We start from the raw sequence: 20,929 nt of genomic DNA on the forward strand, positions 1-20,929 counted from the left end.
GTCAGTGATATCTTGATATGGTTGGTATACACAAAAACAAGTGACCTCCTTTCCGTCACTTGTCTCCTCCTCTTTGGAACTATTCTGTCACTGTTTAAGAAGAAGAAAAGTACTGAGGTGTGTTGCATGCAATAGAAAGGCTACTTGTTGGCAAACATGCATTGTATAATACTTTGAGCTACGAATATCGAGTAGACAGTTTTATAATTTTCCTTTATAATATAAGTATTCTGTTGTACAATTGTATCTATGAAATGAATGAATGAATGTGGTTTTCATTTCCAGTCAGCTCACATATTTCGATAGCTGGTGTGTTAGAGTTAGAGATGTTTTCTCCACGGGTAATGTCAGGTCTCAGCAAAAAATATTTTGCCAACAGCATTCTTCATTTGGGTGTGCACACACTAGGGCTGGATCAGAATAACAGAATGATTTTTTTTAAGAACCGTCAAAATGACAATTGTGTTTTTAACTCTATCACCCCTTTTCTTAACACAAGCTTGAAAATGACATACCCAAAATTAAATGGCTACTTAACTGTTCTTGTCTTCTGAAAGGTAACCCTTTGGGGTTTGTTTTCCACGAGTCAGAATTACTCTTGTAAATTTTTAAGTATTACTAAATCAAAGTTAAATCTCAAACACAGTGCAAGTGGAAGATGTTTTTCTTTTTATGATTTTCCATTTTTGAGTGGATCCAGATTATTGTGGCAGTGCCTGGCACGCTCGTAGCCATAGCCAAAACACTTTCCCCTTTAAAATTTGATGACAATGTCACCAAAAATTAGCATTCTGTATTTTTTTCCATGTAGGAGACATGGAAACTAAATGATATTATGGGTCTTATGAAGTATATAAATATAAAATACAGTATTTTGCTCATTACATTATACAACACCTTTAATTCTGAAAAAAATAACTTCTGCCCCACCTGTCACCCTCCCCCTACCTCTCCCTCCCAGGTCGAGAAGATTGTACGAAATCAGTACAATAATCACAATGATAACATCTTGTATACTAATATATTCATTGAGGTCCTTTGTCACAAATTTGTTGTAAAATGTTTTGGCTTTAAAATCTCAAGAACAGTTTTTGCCGAAGTGTACCACTCTCAGTGTACGTATTGACAATGCTAAAATACTTCTCAACCGTTACTTCAACACCGTACTGCTAGCTGGTTGTAGGTTCAGCTGAAGTTATCCTGTATTTTTTCCTGACGGATGGAGATCACACATTTACTGGACAACAGGATTACCCATACTGGTCTTTATACGTGGGCTCTTCCTGCTCCAGAGAGTCAATACAATACCTAGGTAATAGCATTTATATGTACAAGTACTTTTGTAGACGTATGCAACATAAAAACAACAACAATGATAATTCCTCCAGAGAACTTCTAAGTAAACAATGGACATTCTATTACATTTACATTTACATTTTAGTCATTTGGCAGACGCTTTTAATCCAAAGCGACTTACAAGTGCATAGGTTCTACCATAAGTCAAAGCATCACATCCAGAAACTAGCAAAATACACATGAAATGCTGTTCTAAACATAGTGGTCATCATAAGTGCATTTTTTTTTTGGGGGGGGGGGGGTTAGACAAGGATAGGGATATCAGAAAGGAGGGGCAGGGGAAATCAGGAGGGAGGACTAAGGTAGAGTTTTAAAAGGTGGGTTTTGAGTCTGCTTCGAAATAGGGGGAGGGATTCTGCTGTCCACCACTGAGGAACCAGAACGGAAAACAGGCGTGAACGTGCAGCTCGACCGCCAGGTGCACGTAGAGACGGAACCATAAGGCGACCAGAGCTGGCAGACCGGAGTGGTCTAGCTGGGGAGTAGGGAGTGATCAGGGATTGTATGTAAGGTGGGGCAGTCCCCTTAGCAGCCTGAAATGCTATTGTTCTATGAACTAATTCTATGAACGTTTCTCCAACACTGACATTACCTTATTTTGTGTATATGGATTTCCAAAATGTCGAGATGGTGAGATCCCCCATGTTTGTTTTGCCACCCACATGTTACAAAATAAGGAACTGTTGTCGCTAAAGAAATGGCATCTTAAAATAGGTCATATGGATAGAATTGTGAGTTTTAACGCTTTCAAGCTGTATCTCCTGTTACCAAAATGATTGAATATTGCGCCGTTAAAAATGGAACGAAGACAAAAAAAACCTACACTGGCCCAGCCCTGGGCTTGTGAGACTTTGGCGACATTGGCTCAGGCGGTAAGAGTGGTCGTCTGACAGTTGGAGGGTTGCCGGTTAGATCCCCCACCCTGGGTGTGTTGAAATGTTCCTGAGCAAGACACCTCACCCCCAAATGGCCCCGACGAGCTGTTGGTGCCTTGCATGGCTTCCCCTTTGGAACGACTAATTATCGCTCAAAGCTCACTGTAGCTGTGGCCAATTACCTCGTTACTTTTTCAGTGGAGAGAGTTTTTGGGTTTAGAGAATTGGAGTGGTATGGACTGCTGCCTTTTGGACAAGTGTTTGGAAGAGTTCTTCTGTTTGGATTGCCAGTTTTTACCTCGTTTCGTTTTATTAACTTTTGTTCCATTTTTGACAAATAAGAGGCTTTAAGCCTACCCTCCCCTTTGAGTTCTTCTGTCTGTTCACCACATGAGCAGTGGCCACCCCCAGCCCTGCATCACAGGGGTTAAATTATCGTATCGTATTTTTGTTTGCCATGCATCCATAAGTATGCCCACAGGGCGGCCCTCTTGTAACAATTCACCCAGGGTTGCCAAAATGTAGGCTTACAGAATCCATAAACTCATTAACATATGTGACCTGTTCTATCATGATCAGTCATAAGTCGTGAAGGCAAATTTCACATGAATCGTTTATGTAAAGACTTTAATTTTTGGTTTAAGGTTTTCATGTTCATCTTGTGGAACAATATCTTGGCTTTCATAACCAGCATGTCTTAATTCATTTCAAATTCAGAGTAAAAATAACACGGAGTCCTGCATTATTTAGAGGCTAGCCAGCTTGTCAACGTTCACTAGTCACAAACAATCACATTTACTTTAATGGTTGAAAATGTTGTGTTATTTGTTCTGTTTTGTTTCCTTGATTGGTTCTGGTTAGGTTGTGGCTCTTTTTTCCTAGCAAATGCCCCCTTATCAAACATTGTGACAACAGCATTTGGTTTTGTTTTGTTTTGTTTGTTTTTCCATGTGTGCATATCTTGATCTTATCAAAAACTGTTGTCCCGACAGCATTCATGCCTGTTAGTGTAGCGTGGGAAGCTAAGCGGAGAGCCAGGGGCGACCGAGGGTAGAACCTTTCTTAATCAACACGCGAACGTGTTCGTCACTAAATCCCAGGGAGAACAGAAATAGGGATACCCAGCTAGGGACAGGACTTCTCCCGGAACAATGGGAGGAATAGAAATTAAACAAACCAATCTTCGAAATCGCAAACAGAAAAGTAGCTCAAAAACGGCTAGGGAACGTAAAACAACCCTTAATAACCATGGCGAACCAATAACTTTGGTACCGTGCCAAATAGCTGGGCACTAAGTGAAAACCAAAATAAAATACAACCTAGCGAGAAAAGCTAGGCATGAAAATAAAAACCTCGAGACGCAGCTCGGGACAAAAATGCGAACCAAAATACAACACCGGGGACAACGTCCCTCTACCATCGACTCACACGAGTCCAAAAGAAAAAACAAAACCCTTGAGGAAGGCGCCAGCACACACAACACTTCTAGCTGTACGCCTTCCTTACCTTTTAGATATTTCTCTTTCTTTAGCAATGAGAGAATTATCCACCAGCACCGTACCTGACTCGTATAGGTTTAGAGTCTACCGGGCGCTTTACCGGCTTTGTGCCAAGGGCGAACGGTTGAACACAAAAGCACTGAAAACTAGTCCATGCTAGTCTTAAATACTCTCCAGAGAGGTAATTCCCCTGGAGTAAACGAGGAACAGGTGGAAACAATGATCCTCGGCCCTCTCGTGGCACTAGTGAGAATTACCTCCCACCATGACAGTTAGGCTACATAACATCTCATCTGAGGGATTTTGTTTTTTGTGTTAGCTGGTAAATGTTGCTTTATAAAGGATTTTGGTTAGTTTGTGGCTCTTCTTTCCATGGGTATAATCAGGCCACATATTTTTGTAGCTAGCAAATGCATCCCTATCAAAAACTATCAAAAGTTCAACTGCATTCTCTTCCTGTTTGGGTGTGTACATGCATAAAGTGAGAGCATATCAAGTCATCTGATTCTTATCTGTGTTTTTTATGATGTTTGATGATGTTTTTTAAATGTTGCTTTGTGAAAAATGTGACCCCCAAAACATTTTCTGCCTGTTAACACCAAACATGCTGTGTAAAAACAGAATAGGATGTTGTCACCAGAAGGATTTTGGTTAGTGTGTGCCTCTTTTTTCCATGGTTATAGAAAAAAATATGGTAACATTTTTGATAGCGTGCAAATGGGCGCTCATCAAAAGTGTTCTGGCAGATTTCCACGAGCACACCAGTGTTGCTGATAGAGGTAGCCGAAAGCTCTGTGCCCGAAAATTGTGTCCTTACAGACCTCATGTGAGGAAAACCCATCTGTGAGTTTTTTTAGCCTTTGAGGAGAAATCCAGGCTTTGCGCATACACACAACCTGAAGTAAATGGTTGGCATTTTATATAGCGCCTTTATCCAAGCATAATTGTTCCCAACCCTGCTTCCTGACATAGGATAACGATTTTTTTATTTATATATTTTTTTACTTTGACTGAAGTGATTACAGTACCCATACGTTTAATGTACCTTACCTAATGCCTTAGCTCAATTCTGGGGTACTTTTCCCTCCCCTGCTGCCCACTAAGTTTCACGTGATGCCGTCACTCACCCCCATGTCGAAGACACGTTGGGCGTCTGAGATGGCCTGGCTGTAGGCCTCTGGGTCATGGAAGCTAACCCCGATGACGTCGAGGCCCAGCTCCCACACCAGGCAGCTGCTCTTCACCGTTGCCCCGTATTTTGCGTTCCCCCTGGTACGCCACCTTTGAGTCGCCCTGCCGATGCACAGCATCAGCCTGAGAAAGAGGAAGGAGGGGCAGGTAGATTTTTCAAAGCAGACCACATTACATTACATTACATTACATCACATTAATGGCATTTGGCGACATACAGTTGATTAGACGAAGCAGGAGACAATCCTCCCCTGGAACAATGCAGGGTTAAGGGCCTTGCCAACCGCTGTGTGGATCTTATTGTGGCTACACCAGGGATCGAACCACCAACCTTGCGGGTCCCAGTCATGTACCTTAGCCACTACGCTACAGGCCGCCCTTCAGGCCGATGCGCAAACATGGAAACTGAAGTGTCTGTACTGCAGTTTTAGCATTTAAAGTACACTCACTGAGCACTTTATTAGGTAGACCTGTACACCAGCTTGTTAATGCAAATATGTAATCAGCCAATCATGTGGCAGCAACTAAATGCATACAGGCCCGCAGACATGGTGAAGAGGTTCAGCTGTTTTTCAGACAAAATGTCAGAATGGGGAAGAAACGGGATCGAAGTTACTTTGACTGTTGGAATGACTGTTGATGCCAGACAGGGTGGCTGGAATATCTCAAAAACTGTTATGATCTTCTGGGATTTTCACGGCCAACAGTCTCATCAGTTTGCAGAGAATGGTGCAAAAAAACCACCCTGTCTGCTACCAACAATCATTCCACGGTCAACGTCACTTAGATTTTTTGCCCCCATTCTGATGTTTCATGTGAACACTAACTGACGTCTCCTGACCCATATCTACCCATATCTATGATCGTATGCATTGCACTGCTGCCACACAATTGGCTGATTAGATAATCGCTTGAATAAGTTAGTGTAATAAAGTGCTTGGTGAGTGTACACTTGCTTGTGTCAGGTAGCAGTCCCTGTGCCTGTGGGCCATTACAAGTGTGTATAATATGCACAGCCTAATGAGTCAAGCTGTGAAATCAAGCCTACTTCCCCATGAGTGGGGGAGGCGCGGTGGCACAGTGGATGGTGCTGTCATCTCACAGCTAAGAAGGTCTGGGGTTCGACTCCCAGCCTGGGCCTTTCTGCGTGGAGTTTTATCCACCGACTCCATTTCCCCCCATAATACATAGGCATGCAGATTAGGCTGCTTAGGGTGGGGCATTAACTGGGTGTTGCTGCTAAAGAGCATAACCTATATAAATGTAAGGTTAATAAATCACAAGTGACATCGATGGGACCGGATGAACTGGCTGTATGGCTGCAGGCAGGCCTGGGGCAAAGTCTTGATTGGGTGAAGCGTTTCATGAGGATATTATTATTATTATTATTATTATTATTATTATTATTATTGTTATTATTATTATTTATTTGAACATAACCAGAAACCAGAGATACATAATGCAATGGGGGAACCCAAAAAGCCCTCAATGGGTGTAGGCAGCTGGAGATCCCCTGTTTTGCACATTACAGATAATCAGATGCATACACACACACTTTCACACTTTCACACACACACACACACACACACACACACACACACACACACACACACACACGCACACACACTCATCATCATTAATGCCAATTTAGGAATAGCAGAAAAAAAGTAAAAGAAAGTAAAATGTGATCAGCACTGAACACAGACTTTTCTCAGATATCTCCAAGGAGCTGTTGACAGAGGGCCCATGGTCCAGCAGTCAAGGCTCAGGAGAGACTGATCATGCACAGATCACACAGCAACATTGCACATCACAATCACACAGTCCATAGAATAGAACGTCATAGACTTCGGAAAAGCATTCAATATCCTAGACGGAGCTGATGGTACTGTCGTGGAAATTTAGCCTCTCACTCAAAGAACGGAGTTTCCACTCGCAAGCGATGGGTTCATCAGAGATGGTTTTATGGTTTCATATAAGGGAGGAACAACAAAGCAGTCTAACAGGATGACACACTATGTCCTACACATGTAGAAGTAGAAGTAGAACCTCCAAGGAAATAGAGGCAGTGATGTCTAGGATTGGACACAACTAGAAACTGGCCCCCCAAAAGTCAATGAGGTGCTGGAGTAGGTGCGCTCATTTAGCTGGCATTTCTGCAGCGAGACAGGGGTAACAGCCAAATACAACCTGGCACTGCAGCAGGGTGGGGTGAGCACACGGAAACATGATCCGGCACTGCGACTTGGCTGCATTATCCCACCTAAACCAATGTTGCCCCACAGGCAGTTAATGTCAACAATTGGCAAGAGACTCAAATCACCTGGCATCCCAGGTGGAAACCATTCCCTTTGTGGTGATAAAACATGGCTGGCCTTCCAGGCCTAATTTTAGCTTCCCTAATTTACACATTCATTTCTACTCCATAGGTCTGTTCCAGTGAGTCCAGGCCCACCACCACCCTCCACATCCATATCAGCCTCTTGTCAGAAAAGACCTGGGGCTCCAATGTACACCCTGTGTGTGAGTACTGAGAGAGAAATTATTACCTCCTTAAAAACACAGGGTAGTCAAGAATGTTGTAACCAGGGAATCCCCCACCAATGTCTAGAAGGGTCAGGTTGTAGGCCAGCTCTGCCTGTAAATCAACCAGACAGCATCATGAGAACATATCCTTTACACAATACAGGCTGCTAATACTTACACAAGCTTTTCACAGCTCATGAAAACCACAGACGAAATGCTTCAGTGTCACAACCAAGCAATCAGCTATGACAGACATCTCTAAGTCCAGTCCCTTGCTGGTTTTTGGTGTGTTTCTGCACTTGAATGTTTAATTTGAATTTAATTTAATTTATTAACTAAAGACCTATACACCTTCTTTCCAGGGGCAAAATGTTACTGCTGATTAAAAGATCTGGAAAAAAATAATAATACTGGGAAAACTGCAGCCCTCTATGCTTGGGATTTGAGATATCTGAACTAAGGGGTTTATTGACAAAATAACACTTTATGGAAGCTCCAACTGTAGCTCCCAGCTGCCAGGCACTCACCCCCTTGTCAAAGAGGATGCGGGCGTCTGCAATGGCCTTTGTGTAGGCCTCTGGGTTTTTGCAGGCGCTGCCCATGTGGAAGCTGACCCCGATGACGTCCAGGGCTAGACCACTTCAGGAGGAGCTAGCCCGTCTCCAGTGTCACACCGAACTTTCTCAGTGGGAACATGGAATCCGAGTCATCCGTCTCAATGCGGAGGACCAGCCTGAGGAAGAGGAGGAGGTGGAAGGGGTGGAAGGGGCAGGGTAAGGGTGAATTTGTCCAAAGCAGATGCACTATCAGTGTCTGCAGGACATTGTTTATGTCTGCATTTATATAGCGCTGTACAATTGCTGCTTCTCGTTCATCCATTTACACACACCCCAGCTCTCTTAAATCACTTTAACTCAGTAAATATACTTCATTATTTAAACAATGTCCCAAATAAACTGCCAGCAGCATCAGTCAGCATACGTATATGTGTAGCCGAATAAGTCAACATTCTTTTTTCTAGACAATTTGAATATATGTCATGAGGAACAGTTGACTTCCCACATAACTGACATCATTGGCACCATCATTGCTAAAACCTTGATTACCTCAAGCTTGTTTTCTGCAAGGAGGGACGCGGGGATGGTTATGCACATTGTAATGTCATTGCAATAGGCATTGTGCAGCAGAGCACTAAAAGGTGCTTAATATGCTGAAACACGAGGACACACAGACCAAATGTCAGAATGGGGAAGAAATGTGATATAAGTGACTTTGACCATGGAATGATTGCTGTTACCAGACAGGGTGGTTTGAATATCTGAAAAACCGCTGATCTCCTGAGAGTTTCACACACAACAGTCTCGAAAGTTTGTAGAGAATCGTGCGAAAAAAGGAAAAAACATCCAGTGAGCAGCAGTTCTGCGGGCAGAAACGCGTTGTAAATGAGAGAGGTCAGTGCAGAAGGGAGACTGGTCAAAGTGGACAGAACGGTGACAGTAACGCAAATGTAAAACCTCACACTAACCCAATGACGGAATTTAGAGTGGGCGAAGGTATCTACGTGCTTGTCCTTCTGGTGTTGCTGAAGGAATGTTAATAAGGTTCAGCCGATAAATAAACCAAGGTCAAAGACAGTAGTACCACTCTGCCTCCCGCTCTCTACTGGTCCAGGCTGATCAAGAATCTCCACAATAGGGCCAATAAATTTAACTTTGTTGTATCTGACTCCATTTGAAATTAGAATTTAGAATTTGGTTTTAAGCATGTGTGATGCTCAGAGTGCTTACACTCAACTCTCCCTTATATGCCACCAGTACTCAGTATATGCTCCTGGGATTAGCACTATTGCTGAATCTCAGTTTGTTGGAGAACACAGAGGTCGGGGGTCTAGCCAACACAATACCAGATGGATCCTTAAAGCTAATTTGACATGAACCCACGTATAAACGTCCATGGGTTCTCTTCACATGAAATTACAAGAACCATGCCCCACCAATCCTGTTTCACGGGCAGAATTTGGCTGCCTTTCCCAACTTGGGAACTCCACTAAAGTACCAAGATCAGTTAGTTCCTGGTCAGAATTGTCCCCCAGAGTATTCCGTCATAATTTAGGCTGAAAAGGATTGGAGTCATGGAGATCATGCAAGTTAAAACAAAGAAGAATTTATTCACAGGCAGGTAGGCCATTATCTTAGAATTTATATGTAAATTACCGAATACAGAATTTAAGGAAAGAAATACAAAGTCAATAATCTTACCCAGGCTGCTTCAACTACACACAAACACATGTGCGGGAAGTCGGATGTGATCTTCCCTTAACGGTTTGTCACGTGCAAAATCACGTGTTTGAACCAGGCAGCAGTGCCATAAATTAACCTGGAGGGGTGGTCAAATCTGGAATTTAGACCCCCCACCTTTGGGGGTTGTTAGAAGGGAGAAGCAGATGATTACAGCAGAGGAAATATAGTTTTTCCCTTGAGTTATTTAAACTATGCTTTGTTAAACTCCACTTGATATGAAATGTGTCTCATTTGATTCCTTGATTTTACAAAATTACATCCATATCAAACAAATTATTATTATGTCTTATGATGTTGCAGTTGTCATGAAAATCCAGGAGAGAACTGAAGGGTGTAATGACAGGCGTGTTCAAATGGGGGCACTGTGGGAGAGTCTTTCCAATTCTTTTCCCATGGTTTTTCTCATGGTAATATACCTTGTGATTTTCGATAAACGTGATTTGGGTGAATTAAAGGAGAGAGCCCAGATTGCTTGGTTTATTCTCCTTATAACCAAAATCAGGCCTTTGTTAACAATGGGTCCGCAATTAACCGTCTGGAGTTCATGACCATTTGGAATTCAGAGCCAGGCCACCCCCAGACAGCGAGATTTCAGTTAGGGGGTTGGAGTCAAATGGCTCTCCACAGGGACAGATTTCCGCACAGTTTTCCCTAAGCTCCTGGGTGGTTATAATATCCTAGGTATACTGTTGCGGAAATTTGACCATTGCACCTGTCGCACTGAAACAATCAGAATAACACCAAACATTACTATGTTCTGATCTGGGATTGTCATGAAACATCTTTATGCCATATACACCATTTCTGTGCTCCAACCTTAGCATAGCACACCTTCTTTAACAGCTAGATCAGGGCTTCTGGAACCCACTGAATACAGCAATTACTGTAACGTCACTGTAAAAAAGAGAACCCAGATGGAGTCTGATGATAATAATCAATAATTAATCTATAATTATGTAATTATGAAGTATAATTACAAGTAATTATAATTCCCATGTAAAACAAAAACCTCTAGCTATACAAGCTAGAACTTGAGATGGAATTGTAGCCACTAAAGTGACGGGTGTAAAACAAACTCTCTGACAACAGATCTGTATGAACATGAAAGTAGACCATGACATGAAAATGAAACTGTAAAAACCCCACACTAACCCAATGACGGACTTTAGCAAGGGCCGAAGGGGTTTGCATGCTTGTCCTTCTGGTGTTGCTGGGAGAATATTAGTAGGGTTAATTTGAATATTAGTAGGGTTAATTTTTTATCCTCTGTCCAAGAACAGAGCACAATTACGTTTAAGAATATACTGGGTCCGTTTCTCCTTCGGCGCCGATGGCCTGAAACTCCCCAAAAGGTAGTCTAAACAGCATTGACCAGAAACCCCAGCTCTCAGGCCCCTCACAAATGGCAGCCCTTCCTGACCTTAACCACTACGCTACAGGCTGCCCCATCATATCTGTGAATGCTGTAGTTGGGAGTTTTCATGATAACTGCATTATGCTGTAAATATGTATTTGTGCCTCTCATGGTCATATACCTTTTGGATAAACCTGATTTGGGTGAATGAAAGGAAAGGAGACACAACCCCAGATTGCTTGGTTTCTTCTCCTTATCTCCGAAATGCAGGCCTTAGTTCTTGACCCTAAAAGTGAGTCGCCCATCTGTAATTTACTGCCAACCCCCACCAGGCAGTGGTCAGGGGGCTAAAACACATGGCTTCTACAGAGACAGCCAGTTTCCCCTCAGCTCCTGAAGGGTTATGATATCAAAGGTAGACTGTTACAAAAACTAGACCATTACACCAGTCGCACTGAACAAATCAGAATAACATTACATTATTGGCATTTGGCAGACACTCTTATCCAGAGCGACGTACAACAAAGTGCATACCCATACCCAGGGATAAGTTCGCTGAAAGACCCTAGAGGGAAGTACAATTTCAACTGCTAGCTGTACAACAAAGATAAGGACGAGGGCCTTTTTTTTCTTTCTTTTTTTGAGAATAACACCAAACATTACTATATTCGGACCTGGGATTATCATGAAACATTTCCTGTATTCCTGTGCTCTAACCCTGAAGGAATGAGAAGGAAGGAGAGAAAGGGGGCTCCCCCAGGAATCCTTCTCTAGCTCTCCCCCACATGCATGTGTGCCTAAAGGTGGGGCTAACAATGTGTGCCCCAGGAGGGGGAAGTCAGCAAGCTGACCAGCGCATGAGGCCAAGCGTTAATTATTAGTGGCTTACAAACCACATTCCTAAATGAAGGGGATCGTAAGCAGGAGAGCTGACCTGGGGGGAGGTTTTTTCCTTTTAGGGGTGAGGCTTGTGCTGTGTCTCAAAATAGGTCCTGGAGCAGGGCTACCCTGTCCCCATCATTTGGAGCTGCAGAGGGTAAAAGTTCCCTGCCCCTTTCATTGGATAACATTTCAGTCTTTCATACAGAGACACAGAATGCGACGTGTACCCCAATTAATAAGAAAAGGAAAAGTCACTCCTCAATTAATTTTTGAGTTTTAGCAGATTGACAGTTGGCTGTTACACGATAAACTTGTGAGACCAGTTTTGACAGGCAGCGAACGCTGTAGGGGTAACAACTTTTTATAGGGCAGCATATGCGACCTGACTTTGTACACTCACTTTATTAGGTAGACCTGTACACCAGCTTGTTAATGCAAATATTTAATCAGCCAATCATGTGGCAGCAATTAAATGCATACATACATGCAGACTTGGTCAATAGATTATTCAGATTAAATGTCTGAATGGGGAAAAATGTGATCTAAGTGGCTTTTGACTGTGGAGTGATTGTTGGTGCCAGACAGGGTGGTTTGAGTATCACAGAAGCTGCTGATCTCCTGGGATTTTCATGCACAACAGTCTCTAGGGTTTGCAGGGAATGGAATGCAAAAAACAAAAAGCATCCAGTGAGTGGCAGTTCTGCTGGCAAAAACGTGTTGTTAATGAGAGAGGTCAGTGGAGAAGGGCAGACTGGTCGAAGCTGAATGTACTGTAATGCAAATACATTACAACAGTGGTGCGCAGAAGAGCATCTCTGAACACACAATGCATCAAACCTCTAAGTGGATAGGCTACAGCAGCAGACCAATACGTCTAAAAAATAAGTAAATGGTCGGGATTTATAAAGCACCTTTCTCCAAAGCGCTTTACAATTGATGCTTCTCATTCATACACCAACTGCAATTGGCTGCCATGAAAGGCACCAAGCAGGTCGTTTAGGAGAACTTGGGGGTTGCTCTGGGACACTCCGACACACCCAGGGCAGGATCAAACTGCATACTTCATACGGGTGCATTTTTCTTGCACCATTCGGGTGCATTACAAAACATTGGAACCCACCCTCTGTGGGCGTTTATATTTTATAAGCTAGAGGAAGATAAATTTCACTGAAATGAGTATAAAAAAAGTTCCTCACATACAAATACTCACTCACAGCCGGGAACAGTACCACAGTTACAGTGACAAGCTCAGCTGGTCAGGTCAGGGCAGGACAATACATTTTATTTCCAGGTTTCCCATCTAATAGACATACTCTTTGTGGATTCTTTTCAAGGTAAGTTTTTTTTTTTTATGTGAGTGACTTAACGTTTTATTTCACAGAACAGGAGACATAAGCATTCATTTAAAGTCATCAGGCTATGGAAAGCCATTGATGCCAAAACCTAAAAGAAATGTCTCATCGTGGTTATTTTTGAAAAACCTATTAAAGTTGAATGATAGAAGAGTCACCAGTCTGGCTTTTGAAGAATGCTAATGTTACCAGTCAACCTATCATAGATTAGTGGTTCCCACACAGATTAGTGGTCCCTAGTGTATGCTGGTTTTTGTTGCAAACACAATTGCAACCCCATAACATTAACATGTAATATTAAAAATATATTTTTGGTGAAAACGAATTATGAAAGAACTTAAACGTGTTCAAAAACTTAGGAGAGTATTGATTAACCTCTATCATTTTATAAAAACATTATCTGTTCGCAGTATACACTGAGTGAGCATTTTACAGTACAATGACATTACAATGTGCATAACCGTCCCCGTGTGCCTCCTTGCAGAAAAGAAGCTTGAGGTAAGCGCACGCTGGCTTCTCCAGTGGGCCCAGGCCTCGCGTCCTATCCGAAAAGGTTTCGACTCCGCTGTCCGCGGAACCGCCTTGCGCCGCTCCGCCCCCTCCTAAAGGAACATGCGCTGATTGCATCTCCCGCCCCCTCGTCCCTGCAGGTCCGTGTCTGAAACGGAAGCGAAGAGCCAACGAGACCATGAGCGCGTTCACTCCTGAGGACTTCGGCTTCGCCTTCCTGGAGGACGGGGCCACGGTCCAGGACGTCATCGAGCAGAGGATCAGCGAGCTGTCCAAGACGGTGAGTGCGTGCGAAGAGATCTCAAACTGCCCTGGCGGGCCGCAGCATTTGCTGTGGTCTCCACTCCCATCAGCAGCCAGTGGCAGGCCTGTCAGCATTTCAAAAGTGTTTCAAATGAGCAGGTTCCCCCAGATCTCGGTGTCCTTGACGCCTCCCCCCCCCCCCCCCCTTTCGCCATTCCCCAGGATGCCAGAGAGGCCTTCTACGTGGCGGACCTGGGGCAGGTGGTGAGGAGGTACCTGAGGTGGGTGCGGTTCATGCCTCGTGTCACGCCCTTCTACGCCGTCAAGTGCAACGACAGCCGGCCCCTGGTCTTGGCGCTGGCTGCCCTGGGGACAGGGTTCGACTGTGCCAGTGAGGTACTGACCAACACCAGACACCAGTTCTGCTGCTTGTGCTTGTGTTAATCACCTTGGCTTAATGCGCTTAATTGGTAGGTTATGCGATATAACAAGGCTGTATCAACGAAGCGGTACGTCCACCCGGGCGCGGCTGGTGCAAATGAGCACTGCTGTTTCAGCTGCCGTGCTAAGTCGAGGTTTTAGCAGTTTATCTGGTGCCAACGATGTCAGTTTTGTGGGAAGTCTACTATTCCACATGGCATATACACTCAGTGAGCACTTTATTAGGTATTTTTTTAACTTATTTTTTTACTTATTTTTTTTACTTATTTTTTTTACTTATTTTTTTTACTTATTAAGTCTTCTGCTGCTGTAGCCTATCCACTTAGAGGTTTGATGTGTTGTGTGTTCATAGATGCTCTTCAGCATACCACTGTTGTAATGTGTGGTTATTTGCATTACTGTCACCTTCCTGTCAGCCTCAACCTGTCTGGCCCTTCTCCTCAGACCTCTCAGATTAATAAGCCATTTTTGCCAACAGAACTGCTGCTCACTGGATGTTTTTTGCACCATTCTCTGCAAACTCTAGAGACTGTTGTGTGTAAAAATCCCAGGAGATCAGCAGTTTATGACATACTCAAATCACCCTGTCCAGCACCAACAATCATTCCACGGTCAAATTTAGATCAAATTTTTTCTCCATTCTGATGATTTATGTGAACATTAACTGAAGCTCCTGACCCATATCTGCATGATGTCTGCATTGCACTGCTGCCACTCAATTGGCTGATTAGATAATTGTATGAATATGTAGGTGTACAGGTATTCCTAAAAAAGTGTATTCAAAATTGTCAAAAAAAAACAATGTTGACTTCTATTAGGATACACATATGCAAACACTGATTGATGTTGCTGGCAGTTAATTTGGGACATTGTTTCCATAATAAAGTATATTTATTGATTTAAAGTGATTTAAATGCACATTTTTATTTTGAGGAAACGAGTTAATGCAGAATTTTATTTCAATGGAGACATAAAAGTTGGACCACTATATCAGAATATTAATCATATCATGGGCCTTACGCAGTGTTATGCCTTACGCTTGCCCCTCCGGATGCCCTGTGATCCTATTTCGGCTGTGCACCGTTCCCCTTTCACAGTATGAGGTGGAGCTCGTGAAGTCTCTCGGGGTGGACTCCGGCAGGATCATCTACGCCAACACCTGTAAGCAGCCTTCCCACCTCAAACACGCCGCCGCCCAAGGCATCCAGATGATGACCTTCGACGATGAGGGGGAGCTTCTTAAGATCGCCAATTGTTATAAAGATGCCAAGTGAGTGACTGCTATCTATATTTTTGGTTTTTCGCTCTTCTAAATCACACTTTTCTACATCACACATATCACACTCCACCCACCAATGTCCCCAGCTAGACCACTTCGGTCTGCCAGCCTTATGGTTCCCTCACTACGAGCACCTGGCAGTCGAGCTGCACGTTCACACCTGTTTTCCATTCTGGTTCCTCAGTGGTGGAATGACTTGCCTACCACTGTCAGGACAGCAGAACCCTCCCCCTATTTCGACACAGACTAAAAACACACCTTTTCAAACTATACCTTAGTTCTCCCTCCTGACCCCGCCCCCCCCCCCCCTTTCCGATATCCCTCTTCTCTTACCCCAAAACATGTTTTTACAAAAATTGCACTCATAATGACTGTACACAAACTGGCACACAATGGGCTGAATTGATCTGCCCTTATGCAATCTTACAAAGCTGCCCTGTTGCCTGGCTCATTCTGCATGCTAAAGTCATCGAATTTACCTGCTATTCCTGATTCATGCCGTCAAAATATTGCGCTCCCACCACCACCCCAGCAACCACCGGTGAGCTCTGCTTCTCAGATCCCCATGAGGGGGCGTTTGTAGTCACTCCTTGATTTGGCAAGCTTACCGCAGAGAATGATGAGAGACAGAGCCAATGCTAAAATTTGCAATTGTATTAAACCTCAATAGATATTGCTTAATTCCTCATTGTCAGTAGTCAGACAGAACTGGTTATTATCATAGACTTAATCTTTCTTAATCTCCACAATGAGTCCCAGCTCCACTGCTGCAAACAACAGTACATGTTGTTTTGCTATTTTACTATCAGATCAAATGCTTCAGTCAACATTCACTTAATCGGGCTGTTTAAACAGTCAATGAATGGGCGTGTAACTTCATTGGCCAAACCAGGTTTTCATCACCCTTGAATTAGCTTCAATGCTTCAGCAGTAATCTAGCTTTGTGAAATGGAATTCATCCAGGCAAGGATGCCAAACTAATTCAAGTCAGATTTATTTTAGAAAGTGCAGATTTTATTAGCGAGCTCCGTGAAATACCTCCCCCCTGGACTCTGTTAAATACCCATGATATAGTCTTATCAAAAAATAATTGTGATCAGTGATCTAATGTTAAATATATACCATACAGAGTTTTGTTAGGTATTTTTACACAACAAATCTAAGTGTAATGTTTATAATTCGCTGAATTTTGTCATTTGTGATTCTCTGGTCTGTTTCTGACAGCGGTTGGGAGAATTGGTGTTAGACTAGTGTGAATGAATGGATAATGGATATTTGGATGGATAAACATCTAGATAGAAGAATATTTGGGTGGATGGATGACTAGATGGATTGATGGATGGATAATAGAAGTTTAGATGGGTGGATAGATATTTGGATGGTTGGATGCTTTCAACCGGGGTGACATTGGCTCCGGATGTAAGAGCAGTCGTCTGGCAGTCGGTATGGCATAGTTGTTGGTGCGATCCCGCCTGGGTGTGTCGAAGTGTCCCTGAGCAAGACACCTAACCCCCAAATGCTCCTGTCAAGTGGGTTTGTGCCTTGCATGGCAGCCAATTCCCTTTGGTGTGTGTAAATGGATGAATGAGAAGCAGCAATTGTACAGCGCTATACAAATGCAGACGTAAACAATGTCCTGCAGCCACTTCAGTTTCCTTACTGATAGTGCATCTGCTTTGGACAAATTCACCCTTGCCCTGCCCCTTCCACCCCTTCCTCCTCCTCCTCTTCCTCAGGCTGGTCCTCCGCATTGAGACGGATGACTCGGATTCCATGTTCCCACTGAGCAACAAGTTCGGTGCGACAGTGGAGATGGGCAAGTTCCTCTTGAAGCGGGCGAAGGAGCTGGCCCTGGACGTCATCGGGGTCAGCTTCCACGTGGGCAGCGCCTGCAAAAACCCCAAGGCCTACACAAAGGCCATCGCAGACGCCCGCATCCTCTTTGACAAGGGGGTGAGTGCCTGGCAGCTGGGAGATACAGTTGGAACTGCCATAAAGTCTTGTAGAAGTACCCGTTTTGACAATAAACCCCTTAGTTCAGATATCTCAAATCACAAACATAGAGGGCTGCAGTTTTCTCAGTATTTCCTTTTTTTTCCCGACCTTTCAATCAGCAGTAAAAATTTTTCCCCTGGAAAGAAGGTGTGTAGGTCTTTAGTTAATAAATGACAAAAAAGAAACATTCAAGTGCGGAAACACACCAAAAACCAGCAAGGGACTGGACTTGAGATGTCTGTCATAGCTGATTGCTTGGTTGTGACACTGAAGAGTCCCATCTGCTGCTATCATGAGCTGTGAAAAGCTTGTGTAAGTAGTAGCAGTCTGTATTGTGTAAAGTATATGTTCTCATGATGCTGTCTGGTTGTTTTACAGGCAGAGCTGGGCTGCAACATGACCCTTCTGGACATTGGTGGGGGATTCCCTGGTTACGACATTCCTGACTTGTTTGTGTTTAAGGAGGTAATACTTGTTTAACTTCTCTCAGAAATCACCCAAGAGGTGTACATTGGAGCCTCAGGTCTTTTCTGACAAGAGGCTGATATGGATGTGGAGGCTGGTGATGGGCCTGCACTCACTGGAACAGACCTATGGAGTAGAAATGAATGTGTAAATTAGGGAAGCTACAATTAGGCCTTGGAGGCCAGTCATGTTTTGTCACCACAAAGGGAATGGTTTCCACCTGGGATGCCAGGTGATCAGAGTCTCTGGCCAATTTTTTACTTTAACCACCAGTGGGGCAACATTGGCTCAGGTGGTAAGAGCAGTCGTCTGGCAGTTGGAGGGTTGCTGGTTCGATTCTGCCCTGGGGGTTCCTGAGTAAGATACCTAACGGCCAAATGCTCCTGACGAGCCTTGCATGATAGCCTATTGCTGTGAGTGTGCGTATGAATGGGTGAATGAGAAGCATCAATTGCATCAAGTGCTTTGGATAAAGGCGCTATATAAATGCCAACCATTTAATCAGTTAAGAAATGAAGTAGAAGAGGGAACAAGCAGTAATGCTGGCCTTCCTGGATAAGATTATCTCTTGTCTAAGTGGAGATTTTCTGAGTGGCTTGAGGAGCAGGATCAGGTCTGAGGGTTTTCATCATGGTTGATATGACCTGTGCGTCCCCATTCCCAGTTCGCGGCTGAAATAAACCCGACACTGGACAAGTACTTTCCCGCCAGCAGCGGAGTCCGAATAATCAGTGAGCCGGGCCGCTACTTCCCATCTACAGTCTACACGCTGGCTGTCAATATCATCGGCAAGAAGGTCGCTGCCATCAGTGAGAAGGAGAAGCAGGACAGTGATGGTGAGTTGGGTGGCGGGAGGGTGGATGGGGGTTGGGGGAATGGCATGGTCCATGTGTTCCAGCATTAAGCTCTATAGCCAATCCTGGCTGAGCACTGTTTGCACAGAGTCTGCACACTCATTGTGTCTCATGAGATCTGAGCCTGTTTCTTCTCATGCCCACCTCTAACCCACCCACCGCCCTCTGCCACAGGCGAAGATGTGCACAAAAACAGGATGATGTACTACGTGAATGATGGGATCCACGGCTCATTCAAATTCGTCCTTTTTCCCAACGCCTTGGTCCTGCCAAATCCGTGCCAGGTAGGAGCGCAAACCCCATCACCTGGCGTGCTGCTTTCATAGTGCATAGTCATAGTGCAGCCAAGTCTCAGTGCCGGATCATGTTTCCGTGTGCTCACCCCACCCTGCTGCAGTGCCAGGTTGTATTTGGCTGTTACCCCTGTCTCGCTGCAGAAACGCCAGCTAAATGAGCGCACCTACTCCAGCACCATCTTCGGCCAGACCTGTGATGGGCACGACCTCATCATGGAGGATTTTCAGCTTCCCGAACTGCGGGAGGGCGAATGGCTGCTGTTCCACAACATGGGGGCCTACACCATCACCACCTCCACCACCTTCAACGGCTTCCAGAAGCCTGACATCCACTACGTGATGTCCCGGAGCATGTGGTGTGTGCCTGAGTGTCTTATGTTTTCTGACCTTTACCTTATATATTCCCTGATTTGTAGCATTTTGTTTTACGGGGAAGGTGCACAATGATTAACAAAAACACAGGCATGAATGCAAAGGTGCCAGCTTTTAGTATGCAGCTGATTTCGGTGGCTTGTTCATTAAAGGTGTGCTATGCTTTTTCCTTGCCTTCACAACAACATTTAAGAAAATAAATCGATGTTACTTTTGTTGAGAAGCCAACTAAAACCATCAGGAACTTTCCATGAAGAGGACCATGATATCAATTATGCAAAGGGGAAAAGCTACCACTAAAATGTAACATGCTCACTGCATATTCAGTAAAGGATTAAAGGATTGTCATGGTGAACATAGCTATGGGTTTGAAAGCCACTGTAGATCCTGACCCCATCCTTTCCTTCCTGTATCCAGGCAACACATTGAGGATATCTCTGCTGCTAAGGGCCTGTACGCCCCTGAGGAGGAGGCCAGTGAGGAGCCAGAGATCTGCAGCTTTCTGAAACCGGGCCCCGCCCGCAAGCTGTACGAACAGTACGCCAAGCAAGCTGTACCCAGGATCATTGAGGCAATGGAACTGCAGAGAAAGAGAGAGATGCAAGACCGTGTATGAACTCTTTCCCAAGAGCATAGGGTGTGAATTTTCTCTTTTGAATAATTGGGGAACACTTAAAGATAATGACTAATTCAAAGACGCAGCTTATGATACAAGCTTATGATTGCTTACTTCAGCCTTTGGCTCCTGGCTTCATTGATGAATGGCCTCAATCTCACTGTTGGGGGACCAGTTTCTAGATGTGTCCAATCCCCAGACATCACTGCCTGGGCATCTGTTCTCAGGCTATCACTGGTAGAGACCTCTATTTCCTTGGAGGTTCTACTTATACTTCTGCATGTATAGGACATAGTGTATCATCCTGTTAGACTGCTTTCTTATTCAGCTAAATAAAACCATCTCTGATGAACCCATCGCTCGCGAGTGCAAAGTCTGTTGTTTGAGTGAGAGGCTAAATTTCCACGACAGTACCATCAGCTCCGTCTAGGATATTGAATGCTTTTCCGAAGTCTATGACGTTCCATTCTATGGACTGTGTGATTGTGATGTGCAATGTTGCTGTGTGATCTGTGCATGATCA

General features: G+C 44.0%; 1 protein-coding gene across 2 annotated transcripts; it reads left to right on the top strand.

The window, feature by feature from the left end:
* Positions 1-6: 6 nt before the first annotated feature.
* On the top strand, positions 7-20,716 carry LOC133129419 (ornithine decarboxylase 1-like). Of its 2 annotated transcripts, none has more exons than XM_061243506.1 (10): positions 7-117; positions 13,986-14,125; positions 14,311-14,484; positions 15,627-15,799; positions 17,545-17,761; positions 18,182-18,268; positions 18,933-19,104; positions 19,297-19,406; positions 19,560-19,774; positions 20,208-20,716. In XM_061243506.1, exons 2-10 carry the CDS (start codon positions 14,024-14,026, stop codon positions 20,404-20,406), a joined length of 1,449 nt encoding a protein of 482 aa, XP_061099490.1. In that variant the 5' UTR covers positions 7-117; positions 13,986-14,023; the 3' UTR covers positions 20,407-20,716. The 2 variants fall into 2 exon arrangements, with proteins under 2 accessions (XP_061099490.1, XP_061099479.1); XM_061243495.1 differs by lacking the exon at positions 7-117 and adding an exon at positions 13,189-13,317.
* The last annotated feature ends 213 nt before the right edge of the window (positions 20,717-20,929 follow it).

The sequence above is a fragment of the Conger conger genome, chromosome 1, assembly GCF_963514075.1.
Source record: "Conger conger chromosome 1, fConCon1.1, whole genome shotgun sequence".
In the NCBI taxonomy this organism is placed as follows: Eukaryota; Metazoa; Chordata; class Actinopteri; order Anguilliformes; family Congridae; genus Conger; species Conger conger.

Coding starts and splice junctions, on each gene's coding strand:
- LOC133129419 (XM_061243506.1), top strand. CDS start 14,024: ATGAGCGCGTTCACTCCTGAGGACTTCGGCTTCGCCTTCCTGGAGGAC. Junction 14,485..15,626: donor GGTTCGACTGTGCCAGTGAG/GTACTGACCAAC, acceptor CCCCTTTCACAG/TATGAGGTGGAGCTCGTGAA. Junction 19,105..19,296: donor GGAGAAGCAGGACAGTGATG/GTGAGTTGGGTG, acceptor CCTCTGCCACAG/GCGAAGATGTGCACAAAAAC.